The following is a 19,055-nucleotide window of genomic DNA, read 5'->3' on the forward strand; positions in this document are numbered from 1 at the left end:
ACAGTGCAAGGCGAGGTGCTGGAGAAGTGCCGTTCTGTAGTAAAATGACTGTGGCTACAAGTGACGACACCATACTACTCACCGGAGCCTGGCTCGTTCCACTCAATACTGATCCATCGACCCCGACACAATTTTACCTGCATGTCACCATATTGCAGTCATATCATCTTCGATACATATAAGTATTAAGTATCAACACTATCACAGAACGGTGAGTCGTTGTGCTCATGATAGGCAGATATAACTTACTGCCACCAGATCAGAACATTCGCATTACATCCAAATTAATTTACGACACTTGGATTTTCCACTCAGAGAAGAGTCTGCCAGATCTTGCCTACCGAACACACTCAGCATCCGCAAGCGTGGGGTCAACTTCCTGTATGCAGTGGAATATGTGAAATGCAATGTACCGCAAGGGAAAACAACATTGCAGTATGTTATATACCAACAAAAATAATCGGTTTCACGTACATTGCACCTACCTCCCTGCAATGTTTCTTCGTAAAATTTGAATGAGCACAGGAAATCTGTAATAGTAAGCTCGAAAGTGTACACTTCATGTAGCAAACGGCTTTCGAACATGGAAAACAACAGTCATGATTAGACGACGTTGATGACCAGTGATCATCGGCCCTATGATGAATATTCGGTGCAGAACGGCCAACAGAATTATACGGAGAGGCGAAGATACTGGAGTTCGTGAGAGGACATCCCCATCGAACGTGAAACAAATCAATAAATACACCTCATGTCCATGGTCGTAGGATAACACATCCGAAGATCAACAATTCTGAGCGAAGGCACTCTAGAGACAAAAGTGTGCATCAATGCGTGGATGTTTTCGAACTTACTACAGGGAGAGTTCAAATGGCAGTAATCAGATGTGAACGTGCGCTAAGTGCCACCGTGAACACCACCATGGCTGCTATTCGCTGTATTGTCCTGGCGGGGTATCTCGACACGCTCCAAGCGCCATCGAGGAGGCTTCCTCAGTCTGCCATGAGACCAACACGAATAATGGCAAAGGAACGCCTTGCACCAATGCACATCCGGGAGCGAATCATTGTCAGATGACTCAATGTCCCGCTGCCCAGACGGATATCGGGTGTCGTCTGCTTTTCTGTATTCCGGTAGTTTGGCAGCGGCTAGCCGCTGTAGGGAAAAAATAAGCAAAAGGCACTCAGAGGTAATAACATGTATGTTACAGTGAACTTCCGCCCGGCCGCGACATTAATAACTGGCGGCCCATTACCATGCCTTGGAACAAGCAAAAAAAGCTGCTCCCGCATAAATTGGGCGACTCCGTTCGAGGGGGGACGCGGAGAACTTAATTCGAACTGGATGCACGTTCAGTTACACCGCAAGTTTTTTCCAAAACATGGAGGACTGACAACCTCAATCCGAGCTGTGGGCTGCACTGAGAGGGCGGCATTGGATGGTAGGGCGGATGTAGCAGGGAACTGAAGTACAAGCGTTGAGTCAACTGCAAAGGGAGCAAGAAAAGGGAACGGACATCTAGAGGAACCCGAGTCTGATTGTTCTGAACAGCCAGAACTGCGTTTGTGCTAGAAGAGAAGGGAAGATGTTACGGAGGCGAAGCAAAATGGGTTGATGAGGGTTGATTGCAGGCGGTGGTCTTTGCGACATAGGTATGGCATGTATTGGTGGTCTGTGGCGCATAGCAGGACGACGACGAGTTGCGTCAGACTGAAATGAAGGTGATGGATGAGCAGTGTGACGAACAAACAAATGAGGTGCGTACTCTTAGTACATCAGTGAGGGTTGGCTTGTTTTGTGCACTGGTCTGTAAGGGAATGTTAGCACACGGATAGTAGATGTTTGCAGGGAATGCGGCGTGCCTGAGCAAGGACGTCGGGTGGAATGTTGCATATGTGGATCTCGTAGCCAATGTACCTCGGGTAAGTACGTTCAAGTTGGCGGGAGTCCGTCGGGCTGGATGTCACGTAAGCTAGTTGGCGCAAGTCGGGTGAGAGGACAAGGGCACGGGGACGTTGAACGTCGAAGGAAGCGAGGAGTTGGCGGGACTCGAAGGCCCAGAGCTTGACGGTGTTATCGTCTGAAGAGCTGGCAAGGAAAGTGCAGTCGGATGAAAGTGCTAGACCTCTGACAATGTCGGTGTGACCTTCGAAGGGAGTTCCCACAGAAAATATGGTCATACGAAGGGGTCCAGCACGCCGCAGGCAGCGGGAAATTTGCGAAGGGGTCGTTCTGTCGGAACTCGGAGATGTCGCGAAGGGCTCATTCGAGAGCACAATCAGTATCGCGTTTGTACCAGGTCTGTACCTGCTGTCCTATTGACTCATCAACTCAGATCCACTTATGAAAGCCGCACCCTAGATCCAGGAGTGATCAAACTCAAATCAAACCAGTGAGTTGCCACGATCTGGCTTGTTGCTAACCAAATCTCCGAATCTGCCAGTGGTCCATCAGTATACCAGCGCCTTACCAGCGCTGTCTATCGTGCGATAAGATGTTCCACATTGCTGGTGCCTTCTATGTGAGTCCTGTCGTCGTCTCTCTGTCGTCTCTTGAAGAACTGACTGATATTTAAATTAAATGACTCACTCTCGTGTCTCAAGCGAACAGAGAATTGCAAGCGTTCATTTTTCTGGTGCCTTCTTATGTGAGTCCTGTCGTCTCTCGAAGTGACTGATATTCAAATTAAATGACTCAACTCTCGTATCAAGCGAACAGAGAATTGCAAGTTCATTTTGCTGGTGCCTTCTATGTGAGTCCTGTCTCGTCGTCTCTTTGTCGTTTCTCGAAGTGACTGATATGTAAATTAAATGACCAACTCTCGTGTCACAAGCGACAAGAGAATTGCAAGCGTTCATTGATGGGCCGGCGCTGCATCATAAATCAATGAACGCTTGCAATTCTCTGGAACATGTCAATGAACGCTTGCAACTCTCTGGAACATGTCAAGCGACCAGAGAATTGCAAGCGTTCATTGATTCATGATGCGGCGCCAGCATTTATATTGACCGCTGAATTTTTTTAGTAGACTCTGTGGTAAGACACCGTGATCACAGTTTCGTCATTACGCGATTATCCTCTCCACCGTGTGTCTCCAAATTTCGGATATGAATCAAGTACGTGTTTTGCTGTTTCTCGCTTGAGAAGATAATTTGCTTTGGCGTGGCCTTGCTGTGAGTCCTGTTCGGCCGTCCCTTGAAGTTATTTGATATCTCGAGTCTTACCACATAATTACATAGCTCGCTCTCATGTCCCGTTCCTCCAGCGAATTGCAAGCGTTCATTGATTCAAGGTGTAGTCATCACAGATACAATTTGATACGTGTACGTGTTTACTTCTGATCTCTGACTCCGTCATCCTCAGACTCATTGCCACTGACATAAAGGTCCTCCGCCTCTTGCTCTTCGATATCTGTTTTGGCCCGTTCGAAGGCAGCGGTGCGCATGACTCGCATGGTTCTCTTTGTCCGTTTGAAGGTGGTGACACGTCCATACACTTCATAGACAACCGCTGCCTGAAAACCCGACTGAATTGCGAGTTGCTTGACTTGTTCATCAAATCCAAACTGCACGAACTGTGCAACATCCTCGAGGTGAATCTGCGAATCCACGTTGATTCTGACAGAGCTGACATCTGTGCCGCTGCTGCCACTGAATACCTGGATAGCTTGCTCTGTGTTTTCGTTCTTGATAGCCTTTTTCCCTCCCGCAGACTTCGATGAAGAGACATGATGGATGTGTGGAGCCATGGTTGAGATTGAGTAGTAGACTGTAGCGCTAGGTTAGTTTTGAACTAGAAGATTTTAATTCAATTTGTTCCATCCCCACCAATCAGAGAAGCGAGAACGAAATTCTTTTGACGGCAACTTGGCACAGCAGTCTCACAGTATCTGAATGAATAAGTAGTCGAGTAGTATAAATTGCTAGACACGTAGTGTGGTGAGAGTCGTTAAGGTCAAAGAGTCTCCACCCCTAATTGCCACAAAAGCCTCGGGTCCTTGCCTGCCCTGTACACACTTGCTACACAGCATCAGTGCGTTCCTCCCTGCCACCTTCTTCTACAGTTCTACCTTTACTTTGCGCAAGAATGTCCGTGTATGAACCAGACGTGATGCGCAAGCTACTGTCAGCTCTCGAGCCGAAAGACTCGCAAAATAAGTTCGAATCAAACTGGAAAAACGCAGTAAGCAGGTGCAGGCATCTATTAAGACGAGGACTGACCTTGCAATGATCAACTTCGACGCAGGTCAAAAAACGTGTTGAGTCATGGACTGGCCATGACGAGCGCATGAAAAATTCACGGCCAAAGCGTCAATATGAGTGGGAGGCCGAAATTGTCGAGTATATCAACTACATTTCAGACAAGACTCGAATACGGTCTGCAAAGGCACTTACACGACCGTGCCTCAATCTCAAGACTCCCATTCTTGGCCCACATTTTGTGCCACCATTGTACCTGCACGCCCTTCGACGAAATCAGTCCGAGCCCGCGGTCAATCCAGAGACCTTGTACCTGAAGCCACTTCGGGTGATTCACCCATTCTACCATCCTGAACTCGCACGATGTCCACGATGCGACTGTACGGACAGTGTCCAGTGGGATGGGTGGACCGGCACAGGTCCACGAGATGTCCATGGCCTGTTTGTTGACGAAGGAGCAATTGGCACCCAAATCCGCTGTGAGAATTGCAAGAAGGACCCGACAAGCAAGAAAGGACAGCAGCAGAGTGACTGTGGTGACTCAGAGCAACAGGAGCAAGGGCACGATTCTAGGACTCAGCTCAAGGGTCACTGCTTCGCCACGACGAATCCGGAGTTCTGGCACACCTGGCCACATTGGTCCATTCCAGGTGAGAGCACCATTGCAGGCCTTCGTCAAGCAAATTGATTATTAGTTTATACTATGAAGCGGGCATACCTGTATTTTTTCGGAGATGCGCTGTGACACGTGAGCTCTTCGACTTGTTGATTGAGCTGCGGCTGTCATCGACCACAGGTGGTCTCGCGGAGAACATCAGACGTGAGCAGCATCAGTTCTAAATTTAGACCAGCCACCTGATTGTAGTTTAACCATACAGAGCTTCACTTACTTGAATACAACCGACGTAAACTAGCTTACCTGCAAGCTTTTAGGTCCCGCCGCATTGCACGACACGGCATGGACTACTTTAGCCCCAACCCCCTGCAGGCATTCTCCGATCCTCACGACAAGAAAAACTACAATGATAAGCCAATATCGAACGATGTCATTACCGAGGTCTTCCAGGAATTTGTCTCGGGGACACGGGAGAGGGAATCAGAGGATTATCTACGGACATTATCAGGTGAGCCTCGCTCACACAAAAGTTCAACTGTGAACTCACTAGCAGATCAGGTATCAGTGTTTCCTTCGACAATACTTTCCGTGCGGCTGGCAAAGCTTCAGTGACTAATCGAGACAAGCAGAAGGTAAAGGTCTTGAAGGGCGGGATCATCAGCCTTATGAACGAGAATGGCGAGATCATTGGCTGGGTGAGTCTGGGTCTTGTCATAGATTATTGACATATATATCTGACAGACGAGGATCAGCGTTTTTGTCACGGTCAGTCCAATGCTGAGATCACCGAACTTCTCGATGGTCTCAAGACTCGGTGCAACAAGCTTGATGTCCCTCCACCTGAGATCTTCGTCGCAGACAACTGTTGTCATGTGCGAAGTGCGGTTACCGTCATTTTCCCTCACGCCGCAATGAAACTCGATGTGTGGCATTTTATCATGAGGCAAGCACATTGTACTAGTACCATCCCTGAGCAAATACTGACCTGCCCGAAAAAAAACTATAGGTATGCAGCCGTGATCCTCAATCCATCAAGAAATCCGCACCGAAAGGAAGTGGTGGCCGAGATTGCCACCTGCATACTGAAGAAGCATGCAGAAGGCAAACAACCGGCAGAGTACTGGGATCAGCATGAGCAAGAGGCAAGACTCAGTGGTACATTTGAGAAGTGGTCAAAGGAGGGTACCGTGTGGTCCGGAGGAGCACGCAAGGTATGTTGTCCTTCGTGCAAGGATTGACAAACCCTGACCATATTTGAAATGAGTTAGGTGCATGAAGAACAACTGAAACACGTACGGAAGGGGTGCCTTGAACGTCCACGTCAAGATATACGCACAGACGGAAGCCGAATTGAGGGATCTCACAAGGGCTGGAATTCTCTGCAGCGAGTTCACAGCAGTGGAATCACGACCTTTACAGCGCTCTGCCATGACTTCGTTCTCCGTCGAAACGTCCGTGTTGCCTCCAAACGGGAACACAAATCTGATTTCCTTTCTTCGACCCATGGTTCTCATCATGTCCACCTCGTTGACCGAATCGCACAACTATCCAACAAACTCCGGCTCGAAGACTCGGACAAGGCTACCAGAAACACGCGCCCACTCCCTCAGCTCACGCAAGTTCTGTCAATGGAGCACTTCGGCCTCGTCAAGTCGAGCTTCGCATCCACATTCGGTGGTTTGCTTGACATCAAGACAGAGGAATTGGACGACCCTTACCCGTTCACCAAGTTGCTTGACGAGCTCGTCAACGATGATCCGAGTCAGATGGAGTCCGTCTTGCAGTCCACCAGAACAGAAGTGGTCGAGGAATTGGACATCGACCCTCGGCTTTTGTCGGTGCCCGAGATGCCATCACCCAAGGAACTGACTGCGGACTTGGAGCAGCCACAATCAGCAAAGCGCAAGGCACAGGATGCCGACGTGGTCTCTGATGGAAGTGACAGCTCCAACCACCCTCAGCCTCCTCGCAAAGTCACAAAGCACGCTGAATCCCAGTCTCGTCACGACAAGGTAAGCTTTCTGTCTGACATTCACGCATGTCAGAAACATGTTAATTGACATCTCTGATCTTTCTATCTTTCTCTCAGGTGCCTTTGTCAGCGGCAACATCCACTAAAGGTCTGCCTTGCCCATTGTTGACCACCGATTTGGACCGGTACTTCAAGCTCACGAGTCGTTTACCATACCGCAAGACACTCAAGCAACAGCAGCTGCAAATTCCTTCTGGTGTGGCTGCCAGTACTCCTCCCACATCCCAGGATACTGGGGCTGTGAGCCATCCCATCAACCAATCACCAGGTTCGTCCGAGTCCGCTACTCATGGCAGCCGCTTGACAAACTGTCGAGATGATCACACTTCACTTAGTTCGAGTGGCCGACAACTCTGGGGATCCCACAGAACACGAACCTCCTCACAATGCGCCTGACAACAGGAATCCCACAAACTGTCGCCTAACACCCATTGAAAAGCCCCCCGGCATGACTCGCTCGCAACATTTCTTCACCATAGCAACGAGGATTGATGCACGCGCGATGCAGATCACTGGCGACACGGAGTTTCACCTCTTCATGGCCATGCGAGAGGAGTTCAAGTGGGTGTCTTTCAAGATGACACCAAGACAGTGGGTTCTAGCCACTGAAACTTACAACCTCCGGCTCGAGGACCAAAATCACGCAGATGGACTCAACACGGTCAAGAAGAACCCTCAAGCACTTCTTCGGAAGCTCGGAGACATCGAAGTTGCGGTGATGACCCGCATCGCAAAGGATGATTACAAATGTGCGTGTTTTTGATTTCATGACTGGCCGAACTTCGAGGACTCACAAATTTTCACCGCTATAGCACGCTCCGGATCTGACACGTTTTGGAAGAGGCACTGTAAGGCAGTCGAACTGATCAAAGTTGAGGCCGGCAAGAAGGTCAGTTAGTTTAGAGTCTTCAACTCCCCTGCCTTGTTATGCTGACCGATGTTTTTGTTTTTTTCAGCTTCGAAAGGCTCACACGTGTTCACGCTGCAAGACCATCATGTATCCCGCACCCGAAAACTCAGAGGAAAATCACTGAAGGGGCTTCTGCGCTGATGGTGCCAAGCAAGTGTCCAAACGCGAGGCGCCTCCCCCCTGGCCACAGCCACCAGGTATCTTTTCGGAGGGCAAGCACTTCCATCCACGCGCATTTCTCGAGACGGTCAAACAAATATACGAGCAAGTGTTCCTCCGGCCGTCTGGTGAAAGCCCCGCCCTTGAGCAGGAATCGTTCGTGAGGATGCTGCTGGACCGGTCAACAACACTCGAATCAGGGACCGTGCTATTCAAGTTGTACGAGGAGCTTGAGATTGACGGATCGACGCCAGATGCACTGCTGACCGTGCATGGTGGTGTCAAGCACCTTCGCGTCGAGTATCTTCAGGAGCACTGGACCCCATAGTTTTTTTTCTAGCTCTGTTTTCCTTCTCGTTCCTTCAAACATTCACATCACTTTCTTAGTATTTGCACCTGCCTCGCTACTTTTAATTGATTCATTTTCTGTGTGCTACACTACTTTCTCCTTGCTTCCATCAACCCCTCGCCCCTCACCCGCATCATTTTCCTTCCCCTCCCCGCACGATAGCCAGTGTTTTCTTCCCTCCTATGCTTTTTTCAACGTGTCACGTGACTTACGGTTGGTCCTGTAAATGGTCTTCACGTGTCGGACCATTTTTTGGTCACGTGGGACCAAAAAAGGTCGACCCCTTCGTATGAGGAACTTGCCGCTCCCACAGTCTCCAGTGTCGATGCGTCGAACTCGTAGATCATCTTGACATGGTCACGTGTAAAAGTGAATGGGGCCAACAGCTGTAGAATCAGCTGACCCACTCGCCACCAGCTTGCTGTCCGCGGAGATATCAATGCAGTTGATCTCCGTTGTGTGGCCTGTGAATGTCTTCACAATCCCCGTCGCAACCTCACAGGCTTTCAGCTCCCCGTATCTGTAACCTCCACCAGCAGTAACAACCCATCGACTATCTCTTGATACCGCCACTGCCAGTACCTCCTTCTCGCAAACACTCCGCGCTTCCTCAATCTCCTTACCCGCTTTCAGATCCCATTGCTGTTACGACAACGGTCGTAGTCGGACTGGGATGGGTAAGCGAAGGACGACGGTCCTAAGCTATCGTGTCGTGTATCGGTTGAACGTCAATATACCTGGTAGCCTAAGCCGTCAGGTTGTGACAGAACGGAAGGGGAGGTAAGCTTCTAAGGCAGCGGCCGAAGAAGGGTTTCGTGTTCGACGGTTAAGTCTAGACGAGGGATCGGTATCGACTCAAAGACAAACGGTCTAAGAGAAGATGTATCGGACTCAAGGATAGCGATCCAAGAGTATAGAGGGTTCGTGATCAGACTCAAGAGAGTTAACTCAAGAGAATATACAAGTCAAGGTAAAACCCAGTAGAATCAAGTTAAGGAATAATAGTACAAGTGGATCGACTATATATAGGTAAAGATCACAGTGTTCAGGGCAGGTCTGGTAATTGTACAAGAGTCAAGAAGGATATATCGGGAAGGCATAAACAGGCAGGAGTCCATGCGGTCAGGGATATGGTTCTTGTGGGAACATCAAGGGAAAAGGAAGTAGGGCCATGAGGCCATAGATCAAGGGTCCAAATGGAAGCGTCTAGCTTTTGTCACAGAAGGTCAGGGTCGGCGGGGATCAGGAAGTGCATTTAAGCATCATGGTGAATCGTGAAGAGGTGAAGGTGTGACGTTGTGACGGGGTGAAGGGTTTAGAAAAAGATAGGGGCTTCATGTTACTGTAACAATTGCCGAGCGGTCTTATCATCAGATCCGCTGATTATTCGCTGGCCATCAGGAAAGTAGGATATGGATTGAATCCAATTCTCATGACCCTTCAAGGTTGTTGCCGCTGTCAGAATAGATTTCGTGGCGGCTGCCTTCGTCGATGTGGAAGCCATGGCTGCGTCTCCGCGAGTGGTAGTCAAGTTCGGGAAAGGTAGTCGTTGTATGTGTTCCTCGGTGAGGTCTCCTGGCGCCAATGTGCTTTGTGACTGACGTGATCAGCGATTCAAAGATGGGTCCTCTGGTAAAGCAAAACATCAGTTCATTTGCGCTGGAAGTTCAGAGGAGATTTTCGTGTACCGAAACGTTAGCGCTTTAGCAGCGAAGAACTTTGAAAGTGATGGATTCTCGAATGTGAGTGCAGTTGTTGGCCTTAGGCGCCGCCTTGCATATGTCTATTTATACTATGCCCTTACACCGCCCCCTCCGCAAGGACACCTGTGCATTACGCCATGCATCGCATTGACTTCTCATCGCTTCTCAGCTCACAGCCATGACCAAATTTACAATCAGTGCTAACGCGTCAATCTGCAGGCATTCAACTTTGATCGTTGCTCGCTTGTAAGTTTTGTTTAGCCCGCGTAAACGTTTACAGAGACCACCTTTCCTCATCCCATCGCATCAAGCTATTCTGAATACACGCCCACACAACATTTCAGACACGTGGATGCTTCAGCGGCCATTTTATTTGTCTTTGACTGCGCCCCAAACATCTTATGAATTCACGTCACTTTCGATCTTTCATCGACGCTGATATCAAGCCAGGCTATATTGCTATTCTAGTGCATTAAAGCAGGCTAACTATCAGTGGGGGGTAATGCAACAGCGATGCTAAGCATATGGTTGCATTACTGTCACCCAAAGCGGTCATGTAATGCATTAGGTGTATTGTAATGCATTATAATGCATTATACTTTGTTAGATGCACATACTGCCAGATATAGGCCCCATCCTCTTGGCCTTCAAAAATTTGTATTCCTGGTCCAGGCTGGTCACGGCTGTTCCTTGCCCTCCTGGCCCTGTTCCTGGCGGCCCCCTCCCCCGCAATGCATCCTATTATTACTCACACTCATTCTAGTTGCTTGATTACCATGAATTTAATTTAACTTTATGGTTTTTACGGTTTGAGTCTGATGACGTGGGACTTGCCATATAGCCAGCCTGCATGCTCGAATAAGTCCTAAAGTCCAACACGGAGATCTCCGCATGAGCAAAATTTTCCCTAAGTCCCGCTGCGTCACAAAATTCTCAAGTCCCAGCTGCGTCCAGTGATACAGTGTGTTCTCTCGCGATAGTCCAACAAGGGGATCTCTGTATAAGCAAAGTTTTTCAAATCCCGGCTGTGTCGCAAAATTCTTAAGTCCCAGCTGTGTCCAGTGTGATACAATAAGTTCTCTCGCCAGGCTATACTGTCCAAATTATGCATAACCATGTCTGGTTAGAAACTACACCATTATGCATGGTTGTCTCTAGTTCTCGAGGCTCGAGCCATTATGCATGATGGATTCCCACAATGCATAATGCCGCCGGTAGGTTTCTCTTAGCTCAGTCACCCTCTTTTGTGATTTTCATACCTAATACAGCTAATGCTTCCTGCTTCCTGCTTCCTGCTTCCTTGCTTCATTCTTCGTGCTTCTTGCCCGCTTCTCCTGCTCTCCCGCCCTCCATTTCACTTATCAGCTCCACACTGGACCTACCACTGCCCTTGTACCGCACTGGACCTACCACTGCCCTTCTACCGCACTGGACCTACTGTTTCCCTTGTGCCCTTGCTGCAATTACATTTTGCTGCCCTCCTCGAACGTTAGACACTTGCAGAACACCTGCCACTAGTACCCCTGCACCCACCACAGTCATCTGACCGACCTAGAAAGTTGTAGCGCTCAGCTTTCACCACATAGCTAAATCAACCTTTGGAGTGCTTTTGAGCACTCTCAGAATGTCCTGGCGCATCTTGAGGTAAGTGTGTTGCTACCGTCGTTTGACCCATCCCATCATCCTTTCGCGTCTTCATCATTGTTGCAGCCGCAAATCACGACAACCAAGCTAACCTTATATTTCGCATAAACCTTCTGAAACTTCTGCATTTCTGTCCTGTGCATATCGACGGACTCATCCCCGTCCACGTAAAAAATCAACAAGCAAGGTTCAAAACCAACCCCTCCTTTGGACCGTTTCGCGGGGGGATTGGGTGCAGTCACGCGCTGGAACACTGGCATGTAGTGATGCCTACGCATGACTACCGTTGATCTGACCCATGCGCCGTTAATGATGCCTGCAATGTTGCAAACATTCATGGGCGCTGGGATAGCAGAGTCACAGACAATCACATTTTGCGGGTGGTTGCTTGTCTCTTTCATGGTCATCACATGCCCATTCAACATCACAGACACCGTTCTCATTGGGTAAGCGACACCGCTTGGTAAGTTCGCAGAGGGTGATGATCCTACTCTTTCGCAGATGATCCCGGAGGTTCGAACAGGTTCAGAACTTGGACCGGAACTCTGAGTACGAGGACTAGATTGATGTCACATACATGTATATAGCTAGTTTTCAACAATTTTTAAATATGTTAACGACACACGCGTGAAATATATTGTAGTTGGATTCATCAGAGGCTTTATGTATTAATGTAGCGGTTAAATTTGTTTAAAATCATGAACATCGAAAGTGTCCCGAAGTGGTGGCTGTGACTGGGAGTTTCGTCTATGTATAGTAACTACTAACTTGCCATCTCGTTCAACTCGATGATCAATGTTCAACCAGCTTTATAACGTTCCAAGTCTTTTTCTGTTACATCGATTTCCCAACTTCACATGGATAGACCAAACTTTATGTGATCCTTCAAGGTCAACACAGGTGTCAAAATCAATTCCTTTGCTGCCGCTGCATGCTGTCTCGGTCTGGAAGCCATGAGTCCCATGACCAGTATCTCCGAGTCTGCTAGCAAGTACTATTCAAAGCATCGTCGGTGAGGTCTTATCATCTGCTGTGGCCTAACATTGATAGTGATTTCGATGGATGTCAAACTACTGGCAGCTGGTTGAGTTTGCCTGCCGAATGGAAGGGTGAGCAATTCACCTGATTCAATGTGCGTGCATTTGGCAACCCCTCTATTCATGTACTTCCTAATCCCTGTGCATTGCGCAGCATTTCGTTTCAACCATAGTCCAGGCCCTATGCAATTGTGTGTGCTGTAGAGCAGCTCAGCGATTAGCGCTCATTCTGACATACCCTGTCTTGGAACAACATTCGCAAGGATGGAAAAGACACAGGCAGCGATGGAAGGGTTGACATCTAGACTGAGATGCTCGAGGATGGTGCCGATTTTCCGTATTTCTTTCCCACTGTCATGCCTGCTACTGACAACACATGAAAACTGATAACTAGAGGGCAACAGATTACTTCGTGTCTCTCCTTTGATCTCCTGCTCGTCTTCTTCCCTTGTCCTGCACTCGTCCATCCTCTGCACTCTCGTCCATCCTCTGCACTCTCGTCCATCCTCTGCACTCTCGTCCATCCTCTGCACTCTCGTCCATCCTCTGCACTCTCGTCCATCCTCTGCACTCTCGTCCATCCTCTGCACTCTCGTCCATCCTCTGCACTCTCGTCCATCCTCTGCACTCTCGTCCATCCTCTGCACTCTCGTCCATCCTCCGCACTTGTCCATCTTCCGCACTCGTCTGAGCCACGTCAGCAGTTGCTGATGTGCACTGGGCGTTTGCGCATGGTGTTCGTGGTGTTGGGAATGGCATGGTGTACGTGGTGTATGTGGTGGCCATTGTCGATGCAACACCTCGAGATTGCAGTCAAACCCAGTTCGAACACGAACCGGACCTCCCAAACACATTCAGATGTGTTTGGTCCAGAGTTCAACTAACAGCTAACCCTGAACCTATCCTACCTGGTAGTAAGAAAACAGCGTGCAGTTCCCACAAGCAGCTCACCCCCAGCAGTGGTGGTGCCCTAAATAGGATTATCAACATTGTTCACAAGGCTTCTTTTTTTGTCCGTGTTGGTAGCTATATATAATCATTGAATCGGGCACCGAGATCGCGATTTTAGAAGGATGTAGTAAGAGAAGATCCGACGTGTCATATATGACAGCCGAGGGCATTATGCATTGTGAGAACAACTACTATACATACATGTACAGTCGAGGGGATTATGCATAATGTCAAAGACTACAGGTAGCCATGCATAACAGCCTGTGTCTAATCAGCCATAATTATGCATGACCCGGTCAAGTACAGGTGCTCTCGCGATGATCAACATGTGGTCAAGATTATATTATTGAGTAAAAACTAGTATATACACTAATCATCTAGCGATTCAGATGCTGGGCATTACCGTGTTGATTATCGGAGCTGGATACAATGGATGTCCATACCTACCCTCGCTTGTGTCTCCTGTAGAAAAAGATCTATGGGTAAATTGAACATAAAACCAAAATCAGACATACTTGTTCGCTACATGTTGTTGAGCAGTTGAAGTCCCGATGGCGTTATCAAGTTCGCGTCTGTTAAAAGCAACATTACGCGCACGGCGTTGACGAGTTTCCTCTGCTGGAGGAGGGATCTGCTGTGTATCCTCACTTACAGCAGACACCCTTGTACGTCGGCGACGGTTGGGATGGGAAGGCACCACTTCATCCGAATCTGGACCTGCTGGACCCGCTGCCTTGTCGGGAACCGCAGGCAGGTGAACATCAATAGCATGTGGGGTCTGCGGAGGAGTCAGTGGTGGGGGCAACGTCAATGGCATGTCGGATATCAATACAGAGGGAAAGTTCGGGATCGACGAGTCCAGTGGGGGTGCTGTGAACTGAGGAAGATTGTTCTGGGGGCTAGTGGTGAGGTTCTCGGCAGTGTTGACGAAGTTCGGGGTGAACGGGTCTAGAGGAGACGCTGTGAACTGAGGAACATCATTCTGGGGGGCAGTGTGGGCAGTGGTGAGGTTCCCGGCAGTGTTCACGAAGTTCGGGGTGAAAAAGTCCAGGGAAGACGCCTGGAACTGAGGAGCGTTGATGCCAATTAAAGCCGGGGCATCATCACTGAAGTCCAGCCCAAAATTGAGGTCGTGATTGTGGAAATTAAACTGGTCAGGCAACACAGAACGTTGGTCCTGGAGTAATATGTCGTCAGTAAAGGTAAAGATACATTGCAGCGCATTACTCACTTGAGGGACCTCATCCAACAAGTGACCCGGCACCATTGAACCGAAATCGTCAGAACTGAAATCATCATGTGGTAATGCAAGACGGTTGTCTCGAAGCTAGATGGATGGTAAGAATCATCAGTAATGCATTATGGATGTGTAGGTAGTGCATTACTTACCTCCTGTGACTCTGAATCAGGTGATATGCGATGCAAACTGTCCGTGCGAAAGGCAAGGTTGTTGAATTCATTCACGGCCGCAGCACCACCGCTCCCACCAGCGTTCATCTCCGAGTTGTTGCTGGTGTCATTGTCACTCCCATCCTCCTCATCGTCTTTGGGGAGAGTGGCCTCAAAGGCTTTATGACACAGTAAGTACCGCACCTTATTATTGAAAAAATGCTGCTTACCAATCGCTTTGTTAGTGAAGTCCAGAAATGCTTCCTGGACGGCATTGAAGTTAGCACAAAATGTGTTAAACTGAATACCATTATCGAGTTCGCCTATGTGGTAACTTAAATGGCATCAGTTTGCGTGCTGGTGAGCAGTTTAACACAGACAGAGCCTGACTTACTCATAGACCGCTGTCCCACACTTTATTGGGTCAGGGCCTGCCATGAGGACCGAAAATTTCCAGCCATCGGTCGCATGAGATAGGTAGCGGAACACACGGTCCAGCATTGGACCCAATTCACGAATGGTGCTGACAATCAATGAGAAATCTCACCAGTCAATCACCAGGAAGTACTTACTTGTTTTTTGTGTGCTCATCAACTTTTGGCATCTTTCCAGCCTTTAGACGCTTACGGTCTCTGGCAAACTTCGCTCTTGCATTGTGATAGTTTTTCTCCACCTGTTCTTTCACCTCCTCGCTCTCTGCCTCGAACTTTTCCTGAGTGAGAGCTAAACACTTGTTCAGTCTGGGACCACGGTTGGTGACATTTTCGGTGCAAATGGCTTTGTCCGCGTCCATCTTAACCTTCTCGTCATAATACTGATGTGAATAGACATGCATTTTTCGGGGTGCACGTTTACTGGTCACCCCACCTGCCAACACCGCATCAAATTTCAGCACCCCCCACGTTCCGCTTGTACGGCTCATGCGTGACACATTGGTTTGCCAGCGGTACCAACATGTGATTTGCTGTGACACAGGGAGAGTTTTAGTATGACACATATTCATTGTAGAATTCTTACCAGTTGCCGAGCGCTGACCGCCTTTGCTAGCATGTTGGTTTGCTGGACTGACAATACCTCATCGGCTGGTATGTCAGGAAAAACCACTTCGTGCTCTGGCCAACGCTGGAAAAAATCCAGCCACACTTTTTTCAATACAGGCTCGTAATTTTTCGCGGGGATGCATTCAATGTAAGCTGGTAGGAATGTCTGCAGAAGTGCCGCTTGGTCCTTTGTTGCCCAACTCCTGTTACCCATCTTCTCATAGCGGTGAGTCCATACTGCCGCATTGTGACATGGTGTTGACACTCACATTTGATGTTGGACGTACTAGCAGTTAATGGAAAATGGCGAGGGGAATGTTCACACGTCGTTCTCAAATGGCGAGGGGGGAGGTTCACGCGTCGTTCTCAAATGGTGAGGGGGATGGTTCACACATCGTTCTCATGGATTTACTGGGTTCTGGTCTCATCAAAAAATTCAGCCTCGTGTTCTTGCAACGAATTCGCTACATAGCTACAAAGGATGTGTTCTTTACATGATCTACAAGCCACACCTGTCACATGTGCCTATTTGTGTGACATCCTCTGTAGCAAGCAATGTGAGAAACAGCGCAGCGGATTCTCATGAGACATTAGCACCCACAACTACGGGCCTTGGGGCATCTGGGATACCGCCTGTCAGACGAGGTGTAATAGGCCATAAGATTCTAAGAACGTGAGCGCACAATCAGTACCTATATGATTTCTAGTACAAGACAACAAAAGACAGACCTTGCGGCGTTTTCGCACCGCCACTCCTACTGCGGCCATTTGGTTTGGAGTCAATTTATAAAATGATGTACCGGGAAACAACATTTTCTCCTCGGGCCAACGTGCAAACCAACTTGAAAAAAGTCTGCTGAAGAAAAACGGTCGTTGAGCCGGATCCCGTATTGCAAAGAATTCCTCTGAACGAGACTGGAGGAATTCTTCTTCAATCTGGCGGAGGGGAAGGGGCTTCTTGGGTAATGACTATTTGACTTGAAATCAACAAACAGCGCGTGAAAGGACTGTTTTACTTACATCAAACATGGACGTGGATTCATCCCTCTGATGTGACATTGAGTCAGTGCGAGGCTGGAATGAGTACGAGCAGCAGAAAAATCAACTACATATATAGTAGGCCCATGCTAAGAATTTGAGCTCTGTCTTCGGAAGAAATCTTCGGAAGAAGATCAGCACATAACAACAGAAGTGCAGGAAGGCAATACTGAATGATCATCATACTCAATATCAAAGGCTTCCGCCCAATGTGATCAGATAATTGACTCCAATGTATGCGCCATGGCACTCACATGTATTCTGAATGAACATAGTGACTGAATATGATTGAAAGGTCAATGTAAGGAATAAATTAATATGATAGCGCGCGGGACATTAGTAATGAGGTTACAACTCACATGTGATGTCATTTCTAGTGAGTCGATACGGTCCTACCATGCATACCTTTGAAGACCAAATATCCGGAATGAACGCTACAAGTCTTGCCAACAGCTGGCTCAAAATGTCCAATGTTGGGCAGTCAATGTAAGGAATGAATTAGTATAATAGTGCGCGGGACGAACGAGGTTACAACTCACATATGATGTCATTTCCAGTGAATTGATACGGTCCTACCATGCATACCTTTGAGGACCAAATATCCGGAATAGATGTAGCCTACAGGTCTTGCCAATAACTGACTCAGAACGTCCAATGTTGGGCGGTCAATGTAAGGAATGAATTAGTATAATAGTGCGCGGGATGAACAACATTACAACTTACATACGATATCGCCGTTTCCAGTGAATTGATATGGTCCTACCATCGAACACAACTTGAATTGCCGTCCTACCGTGTACAATACCAGCCACTGGTTAATCTTCAAGCTTCAAGAAACAGTCTTTCAAGCAATGACAATGGTCACTGCGGTAATGATTGGTATGGTATGTGGAGTCCAATATTGCTAGGATTGCGGCAGCTATATATTAAGGTCTGACCGTCTCTCATAAGGTCCATCCTGCGTACATTGGCAACAATATTTATAAAATTACACTGATTTCACTATCCATCATACAGCAGAAGGTATGTTGATCACCTTGCTGCACAATTGTTCATACCGCGCACTAGACCCACGACTACTAGTGTCCACAGCTTAGCATTATGAGTGCACAGTAATGCTTGCTCTCCATAATCAATATGGTCCGACCAACTTGAATCGAAGCATGATCGAAGCACCTCCCAGTGGGTTCAAATAGTGTGAGTGTATCCATAACATTTTTTTCTTCTCATCAGACTCAGTGAACATTGGCTCAGCATCCCTTAAAATTCGCACTATCATGGCGCCTCCTGTTATATACAAAACCCCTGCAGCTAAACTACAAGCTGAGAGGGCCAAGCGCCGTCGCTACCATGAGAAGTACGTGACATTTTCTTTCAGTTAGCACTCAAACATGTCTAATCAAAGGTCTAGGCACCGTGATGCTATTCTAGCGAGACGGAGGCAGTTACGCAAAGATAGGAACACCCGCCGCGATGATGAGGACCATTCAGACGACAACAACCAAGAATCAATGTTAGTAATAATATTTTTGTCGAGGAGGTGTTTGAAAATCGTTTAATATTAACAGCGACACACTGCCTGATTGTATCGCCATGGTTAAACTTGCCAAGGATGATTTCATGCAACACATCAAATCCCCACAAACATTCGTCGTTGGTGTCTTAGCAAAATACACGAAGTCCATCCCAGACACTCCTGGACTGCACGGAGATAGAGAAATCCCCACATGCGCTATGTCAAGCATCGAGGATTTCCTTCACAGGGCCAGTCGAGGGCAAGATGGTATTCTACGACTGTGTGGAATTAGTGATGAGTGGCGAGCCGCAGACCAGGTGTGTCGGTGCATGAGGGACACCATTGCTATGGTGGAAGATATTTATTGTGTTACACTCGGTGACAGAGATTCTGGGTTGGCAGAAGCTCATTTCCTGGGAGTGTTGCTATACCAGAACTACAAAGGCTAATTAGGATCTGTGGTCTAAGCAAT

At 48.1% G+C, this 19,055-nt stretch overlaps 7 protein-coding genes across 7 annotated transcripts; 3 read left to right on the plus strand and 4 right to left on the minus strand.

The window, feature by feature from the left end:
• Positions 1–635: 635 nt before the first annotated feature.
• On the minus strand, positions 636–1,486 carry DEU56DRAFT_985184 (uncharacterized protein). The gene is made up of 3 exons (XM_041360047.1): positions 1,395–1,486; positions 1,209–1,340; positions 636–1,155 (listed from the first exon to the last, which is right to left on the minus strand). Exons 2-3 carry the CDS (start codon positions 1,290–1,292, stop codon positions 898–900), a joined length of 342 nt encoding a protein of 113 aa, XP_041201337.1. The 5' UTR covers positions 1,293–1,340; positions 1,395–1,486; the 3' UTR covers positions 636–897.
• DEU56DRAFT_191232 (uncharacterized protein) lies at positions 1,168–2,258 on the minus strand. The gene is made up of 4 exons (XM_041344991.1): positions 1,863–2,258; positions 1,766–1,807; positions 1,517–1,710; positions 1,168–1,463 (listed from the first exon to the last, which is right to left on the minus strand). The coding sequence occupies exons 1-3, from the start codon at positions 2,178–2,180 to the stop codon at positions 1,519–1,521; spliced, it is 552 nt and encodes a 183-aa protein (XP_041201338.1). The 5' UTR covers positions 2,181–2,258; the 3' UTR covers positions 1,168–1,463; positions 1,517–1,518.
• Positions 2,259–4,086: 1,828 nt separating this feature from the next.
• Positions 4,087–5,660, plus strand: DEU56DRAFT_710042 (uncharacterized protein; the record flags this gene model as incomplete). The annotated part of the gene is made up of 6 exons (XM_041347477.1): positions 4,087–4,182; positions 4,246–4,726; positions 4,855–5,032; positions 5,172–5,323; positions 5,374–5,510; positions 5,568–5,660. Coding segments are annotated over 6 exons (1,137 nt in total), but the record flags the coding sequence as incomplete, so codon positions are not given.
• A 1,632-nt stretch (positions 5,661–7,292) lies between these two features.
• On the plus strand, positions 7,293–7,592 carry DEU56DRAFT_692292 (uncharacterized protein; the record flags this gene model as incomplete). The annotated part of the gene is made up of 1 exon (XM_041347156.1): positions 7,293–7,592. A coding segment is annotated over one exon (300 nt), but the record flags the coding sequence as incomplete, so codon positions are not given.
• Positions 7,593–12,677: 5,085 nt separating this feature from the next.
• Positions 12,678–13,435, minus strand: DEU56DRAFT_761911 (uncharacterized protein; the record flags this gene model as incomplete). The annotated part of the gene is made up of 4 exons (XM_041350601.1): positions 12,678–12,706; positions 12,735–12,830; positions 12,888–13,012; positions 13,059–13,435. 4 exons carry the CDS (start codon positions 13,433–13,435, stop codon positions 12,678–12,680), a joined length of 627 nt encoding a protein of 208 aa, XP_041201341.1.
• Positions 13,436–14,105: 670 nt separating this feature from the next.
• DEU56DRAFT_919668 (uncharacterized protein) lies at positions 14,106–17,088 on the minus strand (the record flags this gene model as incomplete). The annotated part of the gene is made up of 10 exons (XM_041358305.1): positions 14,106–14,777; positions 14,832–14,927; positions 14,990–15,168; positions 15,220–15,323; positions 15,384–15,512; positions 15,562–15,953; positions 16,007–16,266; positions 16,631–16,694; positions 16,759–16,998; positions 17,050–17,088. The coding sequence occupies 10 exons, from the start codon at positions 17,086–17,088 to the stop codon at positions 14,106–14,108; spliced, it is 2,175 nt and encodes a 724-aa protein (XP_041201342.1).
• A 1,256-nt stretch (positions 17,089–18,344) lies between these two features.
• DEU56DRAFT_919669 (uncharacterized protein) lies at positions 18,345–19,032 on the plus strand (the record flags this gene model as incomplete). The annotated part of the gene is made up of 3 exons (XM_041358306.1): positions 18,345–18,424; positions 18,479–18,580; positions 18,636–19,032. 3 exons carry the CDS (start codon positions 18,345–18,347, stop codon positions 19,030–19,032), a joined length of 579 nt encoding a protein of 192 aa, XP_041201343.1.
• Positions 19,033–19,055: the final 23 nt, after the last annotated feature.

Source organism: Suillus clintonianus (genome assembly GCF_016758775.1).
Source record: "Suillus clintonianus strain FC179 chromosome Unknown DEU56scaffold_176, whole genome shotgun sequence".
In the NCBI taxonomy this organism is placed as follows: domain Eukaryota; kingdom Fungi; phylum Basidiomycota; class Agaricomycetes; order Boletales; family Suillaceae; genus Suillus; species Suillus clintonianus.

Bases quoted from the DNA above. Each gene is read 5' to 3' on its own strand.
- DEU56DRAFT_985184 (XM_041360047.1), bottom strand. From the start codon at position 1,292: ATGCGGGAGCAGCTTTTTTTGCTTGTTCCAAGGCATGGTAATGGGCCG. The intron at 1,156-1,208 runs GTAACATACATG...TTTTCCCTACAG, and splicing joins CGGCCGGGCGGAAGTTCACT to CGGCTAGCCGCTGCCAAACT.
- DEU56DRAFT_191232 (XM_041344991.1), bottom strand. From the start codon at position 2,180: ATGACCATATTTTCTGTGGGAACTCCCTTCGAAGGTCACACCGACATT. The intron at 1,808-1,862 runs GCACGCCGCATT...ATTCCCTTACAG, and splicing joins CACCCGACGTCCTTGCTCAG to ACCAGTGCACAAAACAAGCC. The intron at 1,711-1,765 runs GTACGCACCTCA...CCTTCATTTCAG, and splicing joins CCCTCACTGATGTACTAAGA to TCTGACGCAACTCGTCGTCG.